This window comes from Enhydra lutris, unplaced genomic scaffold (genome assembly GCF_002288905.1).
Source record: "Enhydra lutris kenyoni isolate GAN:26980312 unplaced genomic scaffold, ASM228890v2 scaffoldscaffold19, whole genome shotgun sequence".
NCBI lineage: Eukaryota > Metazoa > Chordata > Mammalia > Carnivora > Mustelidae > Enhydra > Enhydra lutris.
The window spans coordinates 9,282,006-9,301,862 of record NW_019154103.1 but is presented as its reverse complement, the minus strand read 5'-3'; the positions used below and the strand labels follow the sequence as shown (position 1 = coordinate 9,301,862).

At 39.8% G+C, this 19,857-nt stretch overlaps 1 protein-coding gene across 1 annotated transcript in view; it reads left to right on the top strand.

Moving 5' to 3' along the window:
• Positions 1 to 4,726: 4,726 nt before the first annotated feature.
• Positions 4,727 to 19,857, top strand: part of LOC111148410 (hyaluronan and proteoglycan link protein 1) — a 32,538-nt gene continuing 17,407 nt past the window's right edge. Inside the window, exon 1 of the mRNA XM_022504931.1 lies at positions 4,727 to 4,848. Coding sequence (XP_022360639.1) covers positions 4,749 to 4,848 — 100 coding nt within the window. The 5' untranslated portion in view covers positions 4,727 to 4,748. The remainder of the gene's footprint in view (positions 4,849 to 19,857) is intronic.

The following is a 19,857-nucleotide window of genomic DNA, read 5'->3' as shown; positions in this document are numbered from 1 at the left end:
CTTTAAAAAAAAAAATATATATATATATATATATACAGTCTGAGCAGCCTATAATTTTTAATTCCATCAAATAAAGGCCATTCTAACTGGAAAAAAGGTTAAAAAAAAGTTACTTCACAAATTCCCCAATTTTTTTAATGAATTAATGTAACGTAGTAAAGAAATGCACTTTGGCAGTCACTTCTCTTCTTTCTTTTGTATTTTTGTTTTCACTGCACCGCACCACTGACCAGTTTTTAAGAAACACTGATCATGAACCCTCTTCCACCTCTAACTAGATCAGACTTAAAAGATACCAAGGAGGAAAAGATTCAGTCTATTTCAAAGTAATTCTGTTAACTGAGATTCTTACTCAATCTTGGGCAACCTGTGCATTGATTCTTATAATTTTTAAACTACATTTCAAGTGCTAAGTTGAAACATGGTTTCGTTCATTATGTCCTCAGTGGAGGAAAAAAGTAAGTCTCACCATCCTCCATATAATAATAGGGGTAACTCTTGAAACAGTGTTAAACTCTCCTCAGTCTTGGCTGCTTTAGTCCTTACATCTGTTTCTCTCCCAGGTCCAGATTTCCATTCATTCTTCCTATTGGCCCAGGGAGGTCCTGGGTCCTGGGCACACAGTGAGGAAAGCATTGACACTTTGAATTCAAACATGTCTCGTGCAAACGGCGCTGTAATAAGTGCTACTACTTATAACCCAGTGAGAGAGGCATGAGGGACAGCATTCTGACGTGGGTGAACTGTAAGAGATCTGACAGAATCAGCTAGGACAGCCGAAGGCGATCCTCAGGGCACACGGGACACCCCATGAATGGTGCTGGGGAGCGCAAGCTCTGGGGTCAGACTGCCCAGATCCCCAGGACCTCGCTTTACATCCTTGGAATGCCACCATACTGACTCTATTTCTGGAATTATAAAATGTGTATAATAACATACTTCTTCGGGGCACCTGGGTGGCTCGGTCAGCTGGGCATCTGCCTTCAGCTCCAGTCATGACACCGGGGTCCAGGGATGGAGTCCCACATCTGGTTCCCTGCTCAGTGGGGAGTCTGCTTCTCCCTCTGCCCCTCCCCCTGCTTGTGCTCTCCCCCCTTAAAAAAATAAATAAAATCTTTTAAAAAATAATATACTTCTTGGGGCACCTGGGTGGCTCAGTGGGTTAATGCCTCTGCCTTCAGCTCAGGTCATGATCCCAGGGTCCTGGGATGGAGCCCCGCATCAGGCTCTCTGCTCAGCTTCCCCCCCAACCTCTGCCTGCCTCTCTGCGTGCCTCTCTGCTTACTTGTGATCTGTCTGTCAAATAAATAAAATCTTTAAAAAAAAAAAAAAATACTTCTTCAATTGGGTTGTTTTGAGAAATAGTAATTAAATGGGTGAAGCTCCCAGGGCAGTGCCTAGCCATGTAGAAGCTGTTCAGGAAATATATGGCATAGCTCTCACGGTACAGAAAATAGCACACATGCCTTCTGCTTGGCTTAGTTCCCCATTACCTAAAACCGTAATGTTATTATTCTTATTTTTTAGTTGAAGTATAGTTGACACACGCTACATTAGTTTCGGGTGTACAATATGATTTGACAAGTCTACATGTTACCTTGTGCTCACAAGTGTTGCTGCCATCTTAACACTAATTATAACACAGTAGGTGTTTAAGGAATAGCAATTGGCCACTTTGCCATTAGACTGTTGGTATGAGCATATCTTTGTTTCTATCAAACTATTAGACTTCTATGTTGGCCCCAGTATCTTGCTTCTGAATAGTGGTTTCATTATGGCCAAAGCAGAAATGTAATATTACAGTCCTATCATAGGTCTTTGACCAAGAACACGGCCATTTCCACGTGAACTGCTCATGACCCTGGCTGTGGCCTCAGGCGGCAAGGCTCGGGAGGCTGGCAAAAGGGACCATCTGCGTCTGAGTTGCAGTTCAACTGAGCACTAGTTCAAGGCTGATAGTAACTGGTAATATGAAAGTCCCCCAAATTCCCCAGATTTTTACTCATATCAAAAACTAAAAAATTTTTACCTAACGTAGATGGATACACAGAGAAAACGTTACAAAATGCAAATAAACAGGACTCCATTCATTCGCTCCCATGACCACCCGCAAAGCCTGAGGCATCCCTCACTGAGGCCCAGCGCGCAGACCGCGGGCACAGCCCTTGTCCTCGAACCTCCATCCAAGTGCAATACCTCCATTGTCCTGCTGTTTGCTTAAACAATGAAGATTGTGTCCCCAGGGTTTGTTTGTCTAGTTTTACCTCTTTTGGTAAGACAGTCGTTCCACTGCCAGGGTAGCAAAGATAACTCCCAGTCTTGCGTATCATGGGATATGATATCCCACACCACCTGGGATATTTGCAATTAAAAACTGAGTCCTTGGACAGTTAATACATTAATTCAATGGGATGAACCCTTGGTGATATCACTTTTCATACTACATATGGCATGGGGGCGCCTAGGTGGCTCAGTGTGTTAAAGCCTCTGCCTTCGGCTCAGGTCATGATCTCAGGGTCCTGGGATCGAGTCCCACATTGGGCTCTCTGCTCAGTGGGGAGCCTGCTTCCCCCCCACCAACTCCCACCCCTGCCTGCCTCTCTGCCTACTTGTGATCTTTGTCTATCAAATAAATAAAATCTTAAAAAAAAATACTACATATGGTATGGAATTAAAGGAGATATATAAATTTGTGAATAATATATTTTGAGTAAAAGTGAATAAAAATCAGGATGACTGTAGTGGTAGAATGCACAAGTCTAAAAGTGGGCGTGTGTGTGTGTATGGGTGTATATGTAAATTATGTGTATGTAAATTATGCTGTAAATGACCATACAAATAGTAAAATTAACATAGCAACTTCTCCACCTCTGTTCTTCAGATCCCTCACTTAGAATTTCTCCTTTAACTGCTGAAATCGTATGCTCTCCTCACACTCTCTTCCACATTTCCCTTTCCTTTGATTCCTGCGACAAGCAGAGAGCGCCATACCCAACCTCTTGCTCCGGTTTGCCCATTGCTTTCTGTTTGTGTATATAATTGCCCCCAATTACACCCCAAATTCCAGAAGATCACCTTTATTATGTTTATTCACCCAAAGTGCAATTCTGGGCTAAAAACTGGTAATATTTATAAGTAATATTTCTATGGACAAACATCTATAACTTCAAAAAAAATCATTTCCCAAAAGCCCTCGAAGGAACAAGCAAGTGAACTTCACAACATAAGATTAGCCAGTCAGGTAGGACTTTGAAGGTGACACTCTCAGTTTCCCAGAAAAGTGAGTTTCTTAATTTGCAAAGAAACATGTTCTTTCTGTGACACAAGGAAGAGAAAAAAAGGAGTAATGCTAACATGAATGACTGAAGCCATAGGCATCCCAACAATGCCAAATTTTAGTGGGGTGAATGCAGGGAGGTGCCTCTGTCCCCCAAGAGACAGGGGACGCCCGTGACTCGTGTTATCATCGGGCTCCCGAGTCTAGGCGGGCCTGCAAGGACCTCCAGGAACAGACTCAGAGCTCTTTAATAAGTATTCCAGAGAGTCAGGCTTTCCTGGAAAAAACAAATTAGTGTGAGAAGCCAGTACTGTGCAATTTCAGTTTTAAAAATAGCCAAGTGTTGTTAAGGCTGCTATGTGCATGAGAGAAAAAGAAAACCCTTGTTAATATTTGCCTCAGCTTTCACGGTAAAACAGAGGAGCGACCCTGAGATTCTTGCCTGATAAATACGGCCAAGGTCATGGGGTTCCCATCACTTGGAGTCCTTCAGATGACAAAATTTGGGGGGACCAGGTCTCCTTTTCTCAAATTGGTCTTGCGATAAAGGACAGCCAAACGAGGGCTCTGCCTCTTTGACTCAGGACTGGAGCTGTGCTTTGCTGTCCGGTTCTGGTCTTCATCTGCCTCATTCCCCCGGAGTCTGGCAGGGACGTGCCCTGCAGCCAGCCGTGCCTCCGCCGGCTGCAGAGACCCTACCTGGCACTCGAAGTTGGTGCGTCAGCATTTTAGGTAGAAATGAATGAAAAATCAATCAGGATGACTGCAGTGGTAGCATGCACAACTCTAACCTAGTTGGTCCCTCATTTTCAACACTTCACCATCGACCCAAGTCAGGTTTAAGATGGTAAGTGAATCTCGAATAAATGTGCTGCTTTTGCTTCACACGAGGGATTTCTTTTTTTGTCTTCTTTTTTTTTTTTTTTATTCAGAACGAGCAAATCTAACCTGCTTAGGAAGCCACATGTAAAATGAATGAGGATGTCAACTTCCAAGCAAATATTATTTGCCCCAGTTTAAGATTCAGTTCCTAATTAGACTGGGGATTACTCCTATATACATATATCAAATGGTTGTTTTGTTAAGTAATACTTCCAATTCAGAGATTTAAATATTTTCAAAGTCCTTCTGTATCATTGCCATATCTTTTTGTAACCAACTATAATTCTTCATACCAGAACAATACTGATGTAAATTTCTAGATTTAGAATTCTGCAAAGATAGAGTTAAACATGATTTGGACTCTGGCTACATAAGGGAAACTGGAATTGTTCAAAGCTGCAGTCTTCAGCTCCCAAAGACAGCTACAGTAACTTTCTGAACAGATTGGGTTAAATATTTTTACAGACCCATTCTCTGATGATAAGGCGGTAATAAGAAGTGCAGTGCAACACTCCCAAGGGTTCCAAATCTCACAAGCCTCTTTGTATGTGATGCTCTCGCAGTGAAGAAGATTCCCTGGGTTATAAAGATGAAGAGGCTACTTCTTCTGGTGCTGATTTCAATCTGCTGGGCTGATCATCATTCAGACAACTACACTCTAGATCATGACAGAGTGATTCACATCCAAGGTAAGAAAACACACGTTCTCTTATGAAAGTCAAATTAATTGCAAGTTCCTTGGAGTTGGGATGCTTGGTTGGTGCTTCTGAATTTTAGTTCTGCTGCATTGACTTTTTCTTTTCCTTTCTGTTAATTGGTGAACACGCTCTCCGCGGGCGTTTGACTGCCGTTTCATTTCAGTAGGGCTAAGAATTGAGGACGATCAAAGTGGAATGGCTTAAGAATGTCCAGCTGCAGGGGGTCGATGCCATTGTTCAAGGCTTTTTAGTACAGTGGCTGTCTTCGAAGTAGAATGCAGGGCATAAAGTTTATTTAAATGTAAGCAAGAGCGGGGAGAAAGAGGAAGTGAAACTTAGGATGTAGGGTCATTTCTGTGAGAGTAAGCATTAAGAAACACAGTGTGAAAATGAAAGACAGACAAGCTAAGGTTCAGGAGAGTAACTCACCTTGTGACCATCTCCTCTGGTAAAGCTTCCGTTTCCCACGGACCAATATATTGCTCCTGCATATTTCTATCCAGCTCAGCTGAATCCTAAGGCTGAGAGCTGTAGCAAGATTGGAGACTGCATGCAGTATAATGCAGCTGTTTCCTCAGTCCCAGCTTCAGATGAGGGACATCCTGCATTAGGAAAGCTGAGAGACTTATGCAATAAGAAGAGAGTTTTAAAGGAGCTGCAGCATCTCTCTTTGCCCTTGGAGGCTGAATAATTAAAATAAGAATTATTTTAGACCTGAACAGCTTAAACATATGATGATATTCATTTTAGATGAACTCAGTTTGGGGACAAGAGGCATTATAAGTTTGCCAAGAGGCAGAAAACATGAAGTTGCATCTTCAAGGTCAAAAGCATAGTCTCAGAAAACTGCCATCCTCTGTTGGAAAGTATGGTTAGTGAAGGTCAAATGATAGTCTAAGTCTTGCTAGAAGTATTTCCCTGCATATATTACGACTACACAAATAGGATTCTGAATTTGACAGTGTCTAGCTATTTTAGACATCTCTCTTTCAGTTCTCTTTGCTTCCCACAGATTTAATGTTTTCCAATGTTGGACCGTGAAAAGGAATTATATAATCATAAATTTTACTATGCAAGCTGCTGACTCAGCTATTTCTTTAACGTGTATAGTAGAATCAAAGCTGTCTCCCAAAGGCTGTACGGCATTTATACACAGAGATTTCTCGAGGAAGGAGAACATCCTTGAACATCTAATCACAGAATTCAATTCAGCCAAAATAGTAATAACTCGTCATTAACAGTAGCAGTTTTAAATCCTATGTAAAATAAATTTTGGCTGTGGTTTCACGTAATTATTAAATTTGTTACATTATTAACTATGTACAAAACATTTAGTCCAAATTGCACCCAGAGTATGAAAATATTATTTTTAAAATACTCCTGAGGAGTCTATAAGTCAGACTCAAGTTTTTGTTTTTTTTTTTTTTTTTTTTTTAGACTCAAGTTTTTTTAGCGAGGAAAACTTTTGTTGCTCCAGCCTTTCCAACCCCAAATACTCTGCTGAGATTTAGTGCAAAGGAATTTTTGACACAAGTGATCAGAATTATCCAGATCATTTGCATACAATACCCATTTTTTTTTTAAAGTGACTGGATACTCCACTTCATTTTAATTGTAAATTCATATTCTTAGAAAGTTACTCACAGCTTTCAAGTAATAAAACTACAAAGCCTATACTTTGTTTGGGGAAGTTGATACTGAAATGTGACTTGAGACATGATCCTAAGTCCGGAATTTATTTTAAAATTGCTCTAAATACCCATCATTGTTATTTTTATTTAATAAAAAGTTTTCTTTTTCCTTTATGATTGCACTCAGATTGAACTTTCTTTTTCTTCAGTCCTTCAGAGAAACGCCTCCAAGTGGTCTTGCCATAATTTCAGTTTTCTTTTACAACACAAAAGTAAACCATAGAGCACAGTAGATAATCATTGAAGCAGACGACCTTTACTACTTGCGGAAATCCTATATTATTTTCTCACATTTAAAACTGTTATTTTTCAAACTTGGCCCAGAAGGAATTTAAGGGAGCTGAAATCCTCCTAAAATTTGATATGAATTTTACAGTCAGAAGATTAAATTAGTAATCTAAATCTCAAATTCCTGAATTGGACTGATAAGCAGTATTAGCTTCTCTCAGTGATAGAAAATTATTCAAAATTCATGTTACTACAGAAACACCTTTTCTATCTCCCATTTTTCGTTAAATTTCTATTTTTGTACTCTAAGTTCTCCAGGCCTAAATAATAGTGGAGGAATAATGCACATCAACCGTGAATTCTCCTTGGCCGCCATGGTAGAGATGTTCAACGCTTTAATACATTCTTGAGTCTCATGCATAAGAGTCACCTAATTACTTTTCTGAAGACTTCCTCCCAATTTTGTCATGGAAGTTTCCATAGAGATATAGGCACAAAAAAACACTCTGGGTTAAAAAAAAAAAAAAAAAAAAGTCAGGTTACCTGGGGGAAAAAAAACAGCAAGTGTAGGCCCCTGTGCAAAGCGTTTCTAGTAAAAAGTATTTTCTTGTGATGAAAACTCTTCCAACTTCCTATGGGAAAAAACACAGCTTTAAATAAAATTGTATGAGTACCAATTCATTCCCATTATTTTTGTTGTTGTTGTTGTTTAACCAGTTTGTTTACACAAGAAAGAAATTTCTCTTGTCCATGAAGTCTGCTGAAAATGCACAGTCAGAATATTCGCTTGTATAGCATATACTGTCCTCAATGTAGGGAAGGGTAATTTCCTCAGTTACTTCTATCAGAAGAGATAGCTTTTGTTAATGTCTTTTCCATAACACTCTCAACTAATGAATTATACTCCTTATTTCATAAAGTGCCTCATCAAACAACTTACAAATCCTTTGAAACTTGAGGTCATTAAGAATTTGGGGGCGCCTGGGTGGCTCAGTCAGTTAGGCATCTGCCTTCAGCTTGGGTCGTGATCTCAGCTTGGGTCGTGATCTCAGCTTGGGTGGTCCTGGGATTGAGGCTCTCATTGGCTCCCTGCTCAGTGGGGAGCCTGCTTCTCCCTCTCCCTCTGCCTGCTGCTCTGCCTACTCGTGCTCTCTCTCTACCTCTCTCAAATAGTCTTAAAAAAAATTTTCTTTTAAAGAAGAATAATTTTGTATGGTGTACCAAATCACACTGAAGCACAATTTTTAAAATATTTAGATCGGGTCCAAAAACACTCTGTGTAGACTTTCAATTTCTAGAAGAAATTCAGAGATGATGAATATACTTTATAAAATACAAGTCTTAAGACAGCAGAGAAATGTTTTGACCATTTGCCCATTAACCAATGTGAAAAGCAATTATAGTTACACTGAATATTTAAGTGCTTGACCTTACACAGGTCAGAGAGTCAGCATTTTCTGCCTCTGGTGTTCAAGAAAGGGTCTTCTAATGGCAAGTTCAAGAATGTTAGACTTACTGCTACTTACTGGTTTTAGACCTTGGACAACTAACTTCATCTTTTCAGGGCTCAGTTACCACATCTAGAAAACTGGGGATGATCACAGATTCCATAGAGCTTTGTGAGAATTAAATTAGATAATACATGGAAAACTGCCTAGTACTGAGCCTGGCACACAATAAGCTTCCAATAGATAACAGTTATTATTGTCATGGTTATTGCTTCCTAACCATCATAGAAAACTGACTTTTATGGGCTTGGGGGGGATGGGTTAAATGGGTGATGGGGATTAAGGATGGCATTTGTGATGAGTACTGGGTGTTATGTGGAAGTGTTGACTCACTAAATTTCACACCTGAAACTAATGTTGCACTATATTTTAACTAACTAGAATTTAAATAAAAACATGGGAAAATATCAATAAAAGTAATGACAGCAACAAAAAAAATGACTTTTAAATATAAAGGGGAGCACAAATACTGGTGGGAAAAGGTCAACATTTCAAATTCATTTGTTAACAGAACCACGTCATTACCTTAGTTCTACGGAAGTAAATATTTTCTAAGTTGCCTACTTTGTCCTCTTTAATTTCACAATTTAAGATTTCCCCAATAGTATTAAATGTCATCTGATCATTTTTACTTTCCTTGTGGGAACTGAAGCTTTCCAAACTTAAGTAATATTTAAGGTGAACACATAAAAGCTATTTTAAATTTTTTGAAATAATATTAAAAGGAGGGGCGCCTGGGTGGCTCAGTGGGTTAAAGCCTCTGCCTTCAGCTCAGGTCATGGTCTCAAGGTCCTGGGATCGAGCCCCACATCGGGCTCTCTGCTCAGCAGGGAGCCTCCTTCCTCCCTCTCTCTCTACCTGCCTCTCTGCCTCCTTGTGATCTCTCTGTCAAATAAATAAATAAAATCTTTAAAAAATAATAATAATATTAAGAGGAAAAAATAATGTATATCTGGAACCCTCACTGAAAGTGGATACTCCCACTCTGTGTGGTTGGCCCCTCCATCTTGTGTGTGCCCCATCTTGTGTATACCCTTCTGTTCCAGTATAACATGTGTTCCTTTGTGCTAATATGCCTCCCTGGCCTCATCACACTGTGAGCTTTGGAATACCTCAACTATTCAGTACTGCTTGGCACATAGTAGGTGCTTAACATGTTTGTTGAATAATGAATGAGTGTAATGAGATATTTCCAAATGACTACTCTCATAGTGAGAACTTCTGAAATCCTGTGGCAGTCACAGCATTTAGCGACACAGGACACACGGTGTGGGCAAGATGAACATTATTTGACTGCTTCCATTCTGTAATGGTTGGCATAAGTTAAATCATCACGTATGGGATTTAAGAACTTAAAAGAACAAGCATAGATCATCTAGATCAATATCCCATCATAGCAATGAAGAAATAAAGACCCACAGCTTTTGCGTTGCTTGTCCCAGGTGACACGGCTTTGAGGGGAAGTTTCTCTCCGCTAATCTCTTCTCCTTCTTCAAATCTGGGATCATTTCCCACTTTCTTAATGAATTCTCCCTGCCAACTACATTCTGCCCCTCCTCTGGCACCCCAGTCTCTCTCGCCTTCCTTTACTTTTCTCTATAACACTGGTTACCTAGTCTACTTATTTTATGTAATTGTATCCATTTCTGCCATCTGTGCCCTTCAGCTCCACAAGGGTAGGTAGGGAATCTTGGTCTGATGTATCTCAGTCACCTAAACCATGACTTGGCACATAGTAGGTGATCAATTCACATTTGTGGAATAAATCCAGGACCCAAATCCAGGCACTTTTCCTAATCAAGTCCCAGTCGGTCTTTCCAGAGCTCAGAGATGTCTTTCTAGTTCATGGAACAAGGAATGGCAGATGAGGAAGATGATTATGAATTTGGGAGCAAATTCGGTCATATGCATGGCTCCCAAACTGCACACAGCACCTTACACGCCACAAGAGTGCACCCAGAGCAGGGGGCAGCAATCTGCCTGATGTGTACGTGAAGCTTTGAAGAGTATTCAGATTACAAATGGCCACTGCAATGCTATCCTGCTCCTTATGTAATATCTGCAGAGTCGGGATCTGGTGGTGCAGAGTGGATCAAGGGGAGGGGGAGTGAATTTAATAATGTATGATCACAAACCATCCACAGAGCCAAAATTTCATGTGAGAACTAGATAAGTGTTCCTCCAGCTTAATTTCCTCTCTTCCACTTAAAACTTATCTGTACTCTGAGTCTGTTTTCAAAGTTAAATTAATTCATTTTTGTATTTCTGAGGCAGGGTAATGCTATCTGCCACAATTGCAAAATCCACAACTATCAAGCATATTTTCCAAATTGCATTTAGATAAACATATACACTATTAATAATTAATAATTCTATCTAGAAAGTATTGGTTATAAAATATCGGCTAGCTTAATCATGACATTATAAAAATTAGCAACATCATGAGTATTGGATGACCTTTCTAAAATCTACTAGTTTTTGACAGGACATAAAGCCAAATATGATAATAAGAACCAATTACATTAAACACAGGCTTATCATTTGATCAAACTAAGACTGCCACCATATGAATATAATAGATGAGTCCCCCCATGAAGGAAATGTGTATAAAGGCACACACATACATACATAAAAATACTCATGTACTCCATACATACATATGTACACTTATTTGGGCTGCTGTAAGACAATACCATAGACGGGGTGGCTTATAAACATCAGGAACTTATTTCTCACAGTTCTGGAGGCTGATAAGTCTAAATCATAGCAGTGACAGATTTGGTGTCTGATGAGAGCTAGCTTCCTGGTTCATAGATGACTGTCTTTTCTCTGAGAACTCACAGGATGAAAAAGAACACGGGACCCCTCCTGGGTCTTTTTTTTATAAGGGCATTAATCCCATTCATGAGGGTTCTACCCTCGTGACTTTATTACATACCAAAGGCTCTACCTCTAAAATCCATTACATGGGGATCACTGTTTAACATATGAATTTTGATTCATATTAACCTTCAGGCTATAGCGAGCTCCTATTCCATTGGGCACTGGGGATAAAATGATGAACAAAACACAGGGTCTTTGTCTTCATGCAATTTTAATCTAGTGAGAGACAGACATTGCTAGGAATATGGAACTACTACTGCCTATGGTAACTGATGTAAAGTTATGGCGTACTACAGACAGAAGACAGCATTATCTGTTATTGATTTTATTTAAACAGAAACATACCCAAAAAAGCAGTTGCTTTGAACTACAGATCTTAGTCAAACATGGCAATCCTTTTCTTCAACTACATGGTTGCTATCCATGTAGAGTTACATGCATGTATAGTACATGCACACCCATGTATAGTGAAACATATATATGCATACATAGGGGTTATAAATAGAAAAGGCAAGGACTGAAATGACTATACATTAATATGTAATTTCTATAAATTCCTTCATCCGGGTTCAGAAATATATATGTTTTCATACCAACTTTACATCTGATAGCCCTGCCCTAGTCTTCTCAGCATTTGTGTGTCCTTTTGAGAAAATCTTCGGTCACTTAATAAACACTGGCCTCTTTCATGCAAAGAATTGGGTTATTCTCTGAGGAAGGACAGACCATCTCCTCAGTGAGCTTGCTGACAAGAGTACTGGGCAAGAAAAAGGTGACAAAAAAAATAATAAAATAAGTATTAAACAAAGGAGGAAATATGGAGAAAAGAGTAATAAGCTATTTTAAAAAAAAAAAAAACTCTTACTATTTAGAACTTTGTATCCATACTCATTGAACTTATTATCACATAGTAGATTTAAATCCATAAAATACATCTTAAGAATATTTCTAAACTAATAACACCTAGAATGCTGATTCTATGTTATGCTATAAGGCATAAAAAGCAATACATTTTAGACTGTTTCCAGGTATAAAAATCTACATATAATAATCTCTTTAGGTAACAACAAATTCACACTACCAGCTACGGCTTTCTCTGAAATGGGCAAATCATGCCGGAAGCCAATAATTATTTGGAAACTTTCCCAAGTATCCAGAAAATCCATTAAATAAAGAAGCCTTTCCCTTTGGTTGCAACTTTGCAAGAACCAATGTTGACTCAGCTAAAGCACTGACTTATAACTTAATGGCTTAATGTTAAAGTAATTTTAACATGCTGTTTCTCTGGCTTTACTAGATATCAAGAAAAAATAGATTTAGATTTCTTTATTGCCTTGGCTTTTTATTTTAAACATAAAGTGGAAAATTCCTGTTTCAGGAAAGTCTTCTGGCAGAGAAAAATCTACCAAAATGCTAAGAAGTTAATATATTCAATTAAGAGGTTATCAAAGTGATAATACCCAGGGGAGATAAATCTTTGTTATAGAAATATTTTTATTTCAAAATGAGGACATTAAAAGCATAAGAAATCTAAAAGTTCTATGAAATTTCTTCAAACATATTTTGTGTATGTTATAGCAATAACCATGTGTGCCCCCCAAATGACTATCAAGTAGTTAATACAAATAGTAGCCATTTTAATCTTGTTTTCATTATACATGTTGTTACTTGACTTCAGCGTTTACTCAGTGACTAGTTACCACATGTGTAAGTTCTGAGCAGATGTTTCCAGCCACTTTTGGATTACTCTGTGAAGTATATTGAACAACTTAAGTTAAACAAGAGTTCTCCCTACCTTTTCCAAACACTGTCCACTCAAAAGGGACAGGGACATTACAGGTAAAAACCCAGAAAGTCCATAGTTCATCACGCATGAAATTAACAAGGCATGTTAGAACAGGGAGCATTCACTACAGTCAAGTGTGTCAATTAGGTGAAGAAAGTGGGAAAAAGGAGTATCTTACCTTGTTTCTGAAAGAGATTATAAATTTAAAATAAGAACACCATTGAAAACATATCTTTGAAGCGAGGAGACTCCCATCTCTAGATGATTCTATTTGTAATGGTGCTCGCTTTGCCTCCTTGCTTTGCCTTGTTCCTAGAAAGCACTGGGAATGATGTTTGTGTATTTTGCTCAGAGTTACTGAATGGTAGTGAAGGCACAGGTGAACGAGAGGTGGGGCAGTTAAAGTTAGGTAGGTTTCCTTATAAGTCGCAATAGGCATTACATAAATTTCTTATGTTCTTAGTTATATGACTATATTTTTTCACTATGGGTTTATGATTATCTGTGGCTAATAATTTTACTAGGAAAAAATAATATTTCACACAAGGATCTTTTTTTTTGTTTGTTTGGTTTTTGTTTTTTAGAGTAGAGGGGTAAATTTCAAAATTTGGTTCCCTAGTGTAATGTGGGTTATGAGTAATTCTTACTTTCTCTTGAAAGGTGTCATAAATTATGCTGATAGGCTTTAAATCTCCAAAACCTGCACAGGATTATTTTGAATTCTCACTTTGCTTTGTCTTTTATGGCACAATAATTAACAAATGGTCTTAAGGCTTAAAGTACTGAAAAGCTGATTAGAGGGTTAGTACTGTACTTCTCTGAGATCATTTTCAGGTAAAAAGAATACTAAAAGATGAATAAAGTTACAAGTTTTTATAGACTGCCCACAACATATTAAGATCAACATCGCCTCAAGACCAGGCTTTTTGAACTTTAGCTCCTGCATATGTAGTTAAATCAGTGAAACAAATGAACTCACAAACAATAAATATAAGGTGTTTTTAAGGGAAAAAATGTTATGAGGGGGCCCCCACAGGGTCATGGGATGAATCGCTTTAGAGGGGAGTCAGAGTCAGGAGGGGTTCTATGAGCTGAGATCTGAATAGTAAGCAGGAACGTGTCACATCAAAAGTCGGGGATGGAGCTCTCCAGGTGAGTGAGTAACGAGAATTCTCTAAGAGGGCAGTAAACACAGCGCTTTCAAGCTCGAAAGAAGCTGGGGGGACTGCAGCCTCACCGTGAAGAGAGTAGGGTTTTAGATGAGGTGGACAGAATAAGCAGGAGTGAGGCCATAATGCTTTATATTTGGTCTAGAGTACAGAGTTCAGATTTTATTCTGAAAACATTGAAAAATGGCTAAAGATTTTGAGCAAGAGAGTGATGTAATATGACTTACAAATACAAAAGACCCATGAGTACTGGATTATGGTGTTGCAAGAAGAAAGGTGAGATCCTTGGGGGGGTCTTGGGGTAGCTTAGGTGAGAAATCTTAGTGGTGTGGATGCTAGGTGCTAGGACACAGTGGAAATGGGTGGTAGAGAGATATCAACCAATTAGGGGAAAAAGTAAAAAGAAGATAGAGATGGCAACACTTGCTGATAGACTGGATATAGAGATTAAGGGAAAAGAGTATATCAAACACACCTTCTAGATTGTGACTTGAACAAACAAATGGATGGTGAGGCATAAAGAAATTGAGGAAGATGGTGGAAAGGACAGGTGTGGGCAGGGGAAGAGGGACTCAAATTGTCCCTTGGCATCCAGTATATGCCCAGCAGGTAGATGGATTTATTCATTTGGTACTCAGGGAAAAGTACACTGCTAGAAAGTTTTGGAATCATCAGTACATAGTGCTGTTTTTAGCCACGGGCCTGCTGAGAACATCTGGAGAAGGGGGAAATGCAGGTAGAGATGAGGAGCTAGCCTGGTCTGGGCTTTGGAGATGTTCAGCTCCAATAGGTAAGGTGAAAAGAGGATGCAGAGGTCACATATTTATTTTTTTTTCTCATGTAATTTTTAAAAAATCTAAATTAATTGCAAGGATTTAAAAATAGGAGACATTTGCATGAAAATCCACATTTCTGGCATCTGTTGAAAAGTCCAAATAACCTGCTATTTTTCAACCGGCATTTGCATTGGGCATCATCAGCGGGAACCAGTACCCTGCTCCCGTTCAGAATGGAGCATGCGTACACAGCAGTGGCACGGTCCATTCCACTCCCTGGTGTTCTCAGCACCATGGTGCTCCCATCAGTTCCCTCAGCCCTGCCCACCTGGGTATTTGCGTTCGACTTAGCTTTCATTTATTTCGGCACTCATTACGTTATAGGTTATCAGTTTGATTGTTCATTAAGAAGCAAAAGATTTCTTTTGCCTCCAGGATTGACTCTGTGATAGTATTATCTTGAGGTCTTGCATACTAAGTGAAGACATTAACCATACCAGTGTATAAAACCAACAATGTCTTTTCTGCAAATTATGGATAACTGGACCTTACATCTCACCACAAAGTGGAAGTGGTCTGAGCAGAGTCAAGTAGATTTGAGCTCTAGCCCTTTACCACATAAAGACACATTTCCAATAATTAAAGAGTGTGTGGTTAATTACAGCCAAATGAAGAAGAATGACTCATGCTAATGTTTTGGTTTCCCCGTACCCTTTGAAAGAAACCTGTATTACAAGTAAAATCTTGGAAAGTGTGTTTATATTAAGAATGTCATTGACCATATTAGTGAAATATTCAAATGTTATTTTTCATTTTTTCCTTAATCTATCACTGTGATAACCCAATTTGGTTTTTTAGTCTAAAATTATAGGAATCAATTACTATTTTTGTGCATAAGTCTTTGATATCATAGATAAATTTAAACTCTGAAAATTATTAACCAGAGCAGATAACCCTAAAATGACAACAATATTAAGATTGTCTCTATTTCTGGGGCAAGTTATATTGGACTTAGCAATGGCAATAATATTAATTAGTGAATATTTACATTTAAAACCACTATGTGTGATGCACAAGAGAAAATGGACTACCTAGGTCATCTCATATAGCACTGTATGAAGGTGGTTATCCCCACTGAAGCTAAGAGAGGTTCAAAGCTTGTCCCTACTCATATGGTTATTAAGTGAAAGCTGAGATTCAAACTCAGGCAGGCTGATTCTCATGCTCCTAATACAGCTTCTATCTAAAGCTTTTCTTAGAGATTGTTGAGTCTGTCAGTGTGTAAAGATTGGCTGTCATCTTCTATTCAATTGCTATAACTATGTCTCAGAAGAAATCAAATCACTATGAAAAAAAGTTTGATCATGGACCTTGAAGAAACTATTCTTACGAGTATTCCTATTTTTTTTTAAGACTTTATTTATTTGAGAGGGAGAGAGAGAGCAAGAGTGAGTACACAAGCAGTGGGGAGAGGCAGAGGGAGAAGCAGACTCAGTGCTGAGCAGGGAGCCTGACACAGGACTTAATACCAGGACCCTGGGATCATGACCTTAGTCAAAGGCAGATGCTTAACCAGCTGAACCACCCAGGCGCCCCCAAATTCTGTTGTCTCTTAGTGTTCCATACAGTACCTTCCTTCCACTACTTTGTAAGTAGTCTGTCTTACAATTCAAGTGAGTCAGTTAGCCTGGATTTTGTGTCATGTGTGAAGATACATGGCCGGAGGCAGACCCTTAACTGACTGAGCCAGCCAGGTGATCCAAGAATTGTTCCTGTTTCCTGGAGAAACCTGGCAACCGTGGGGATTCTTACAAGAAGGTAGAAGAGCTAGGTGGGCCAGCAGCTGTAAATGAATATAGGCCGTCCCTATCCCCAAATGAAGACCGTCCGGAATCATCAGGGAAATGGAGGAGACAGGAAGAAGTTGGATTATATAGATACAGATTTGGGTTTTTTCGAAAAGGCTTCAAGGTGGTGCTCCTGAATGAGCTCCTGTCCTGGTAGATTAAAAGAATCATCCAAAGTTGATGAGATACGGATTTCTCAGAAACCAAAGCCTTCCAGAAACTGTCTTCAGAAAGAGCACAGGAGAGAAGTCAATGTCAAAGATAAAAGGCAGTTTGCATACCTAGTACACTCTGGACCTCAGTAAGTGTTGGGCAGTAAAAGCCACTGGGCACTCACCATATGCCAGGCATAAAGTTAAGTTCTCAGTGAATCACCTCATTTAACTCTCATAAGAAACCTAGGAAAATGGTGGCTTAACTCCATTTTACTCATGAGGAAAATGAGTCACAGAAAGGTTAAATGACACAGTGCAGGAGTCCATAAGCTTAACCAGTAAATTATGACTAACAAAAAAACAAACAAACAAAAAAACCCCCCACCAGACCAAAAGGATAAGGAAAAACAAAGCCCACAAAGAACTTAGTCATCGGACAGAATTAAACACCCTCCTCACACCTTACTTCTTCCTGCTAGAAAAAAAGATGAAGACAGACTATTTTTCAGGATACTAACACAGCTTTCAGGTTTACCTCCGAGAAAAGAGATTTTTAAAGAGCATTCAGTGGATTGCCTACAGCTGCTTGGAGGCTCCAGATGCCTGTTTCAAGCAAAGAAGCTCACCTTTGATCAGATTTATGTGGCAGACTTTTGTCTAAGACATCCTGTAGGAAGAAAAAGTTCCACCGTCCCAGAAAACAAAAACAAAACAAGCAAACACCAAAAAACCCACCTTAAAAAAAAAAACAGTGTCATAGATCAACCTGTAGGCTCTAAAACGATGATAACATTTATTCTTATTTTTTACTATGAATTATGGATAAGAGAACAACACGGTACCCATTCATGATAAACATCACTGAGAACAATACTGTATGCTGGTGTTGGGCAGTTTTCTGTTACAGAAGCAAGTTAGCTCTAAGGCAAGGAAGGCAGACGGATACTGTCAATCCCCGAGAGCACGCACCACAGCACATCACATGCTTGACAGGAAGGACACTTGCCATTTAAGGACATTGTGAAAGCCCATTTTTTCCCCAAGATTTTATTTATTTATTTGACAGATCACAAGTAGGCAGAGAGGCAGGCAGAGAGAGAGGGGAGGACGCAGGCTCCCTGCTGGGCAGAGAGCCCGATGCGGGGCTTGATCCCAGGACCCTGGGATCATGACCTGAGCTGAAGGCAGAGGCTTAACCCACTGAGCCACCCAGGCGCCCCGAAAGCCCGTTTCTAAGCACTTGGGTTCAGCTGCAGATTGATAGCAGCGAGCGGGGCACAGATGATACCATAGTCAGAAGGTAAGCCCCAGCAGGGGGCGGGAGCAGTGTGGGGAGGGGTGTGTCCTTAGAGCCTCGGAGTCCAAAAGGCAAGGTCACCGATGGTGAGAAAGAGCAGTGACTTTACAACAAAGGCAGCCTTCACTTACTCATTTTTAGCGCAGGACTTTTCTTTTACAGTCAAAGCTAGACAGCAATCAGTTCCTTGGTCAATGGTTTCTTAAAAGAGGGAAAATGAAGCGAAATTGGCATGTTTGAAGACATGTTAAAAGAAGCTTTTTATTAGCAGAGCCATAGGTGATTGTGATCCTGAAATCACAACAGTATACTGGGTTGTGGCTACTGGTTTCTTGTGTATCTCTCCCGAGACACTTTCGTCAAGGCTTTGTGTTTACTTGTCAGTTAAAGTCCCTCAACTATTTCATTTATTGTGAGCGTAGGTGATATATTTGCATAGTTCACATTTTTTCTAAATATCTAAGTATACACAGTGAAAATCTCCAGGAGTCCTCTGCCAGATACCCACCTCACCTTCCCACAGGCTACCAAAGTCATTAGTTTCTTGTCAATCCTTTCTCATACAGTTTAAGTAAATGTAACTGTTTCTTTTGAATTGATACAAACAGTAAGCAGCACACACACACCCTTATGCGTCTTCAGGTCAGACTTTAAACTCCAGATGAGAGCAAAGGTGGTCTGAAATCCAAGCTGATCTGTACACCAGATCAATAGGTCTTGACAGAAAGGACATGTGGGAAAGGGGCAAGAGGACAGGGGGCAAGAAGGGATTCTCGCTAGAGCTCAGGTCCACTCTTCCCGAGCTACTGAGTCCCAGAGAAGAGGCTCAGGGTCCTCCGCAGCTCAGGAACAGCTGGGAAAGGAACAGCAGCAGCTCAGTCTCTGACAGACTAAAAGCAACCAGCCCTCCGAAAGGACACTAAAGGCTGTGTGGGGAGAAAGGGCGATAGCCAGGGACAGCGGAAAGGGCCCTCATAAAAGTGTCTGATGCACAGCTGACTAGACCCAGCAGAATCATGGCCAAACAATGGGACCTTTGGACAACTGTTGAACAGCTTCAGGAAAAAACTAGATTCATTCCTGTCTGAAGGAAACAAAATCATGATTCAGAGTTAAAGGTTAATGAGTAAGATGCTCCTTAATTTTTTCCTGAAGTATGTATTCTAGTCTAGTGTAACAAGTTACAGTTAGAAACACATGTCTATGTTTCATTGTTCCTTTAAAACGTTTTCGTCTTTGAGCTACAGTATGATATAAAGTAAATGCAGCCACACCCACATCTGGTGCCGTAGGTAGCTCAGGCTCCAGGCAGCCTGACCCTGTGTCACACACAGAGACCTTGCATGCCAAGCACTACCCTGGAGTGGGAGGAACGGTGTTAACAAGGCATGGCCCAGAGACACAGGGATCATTTTCAGAAGATTAGGGTAAGCAAAGCCATAAGGATATAAACCCATCTTGGTTGCTCATCCTCCAGCAGGTTTGGCTCCTATCTGATATTTTTGCCGTGTCTTTGCCACAAGCATTTTTGCCGCATTTTCATGGTATGATTAGTGGTAAGGCAATTGTGCCAAAGAAGATAAAATTATAGGGCACCTGGGTGGCTCAGTGGGTTAAAGCCTCTAACTTTGGCTCAGGTCATGATCTCAGGGTCCTGGGA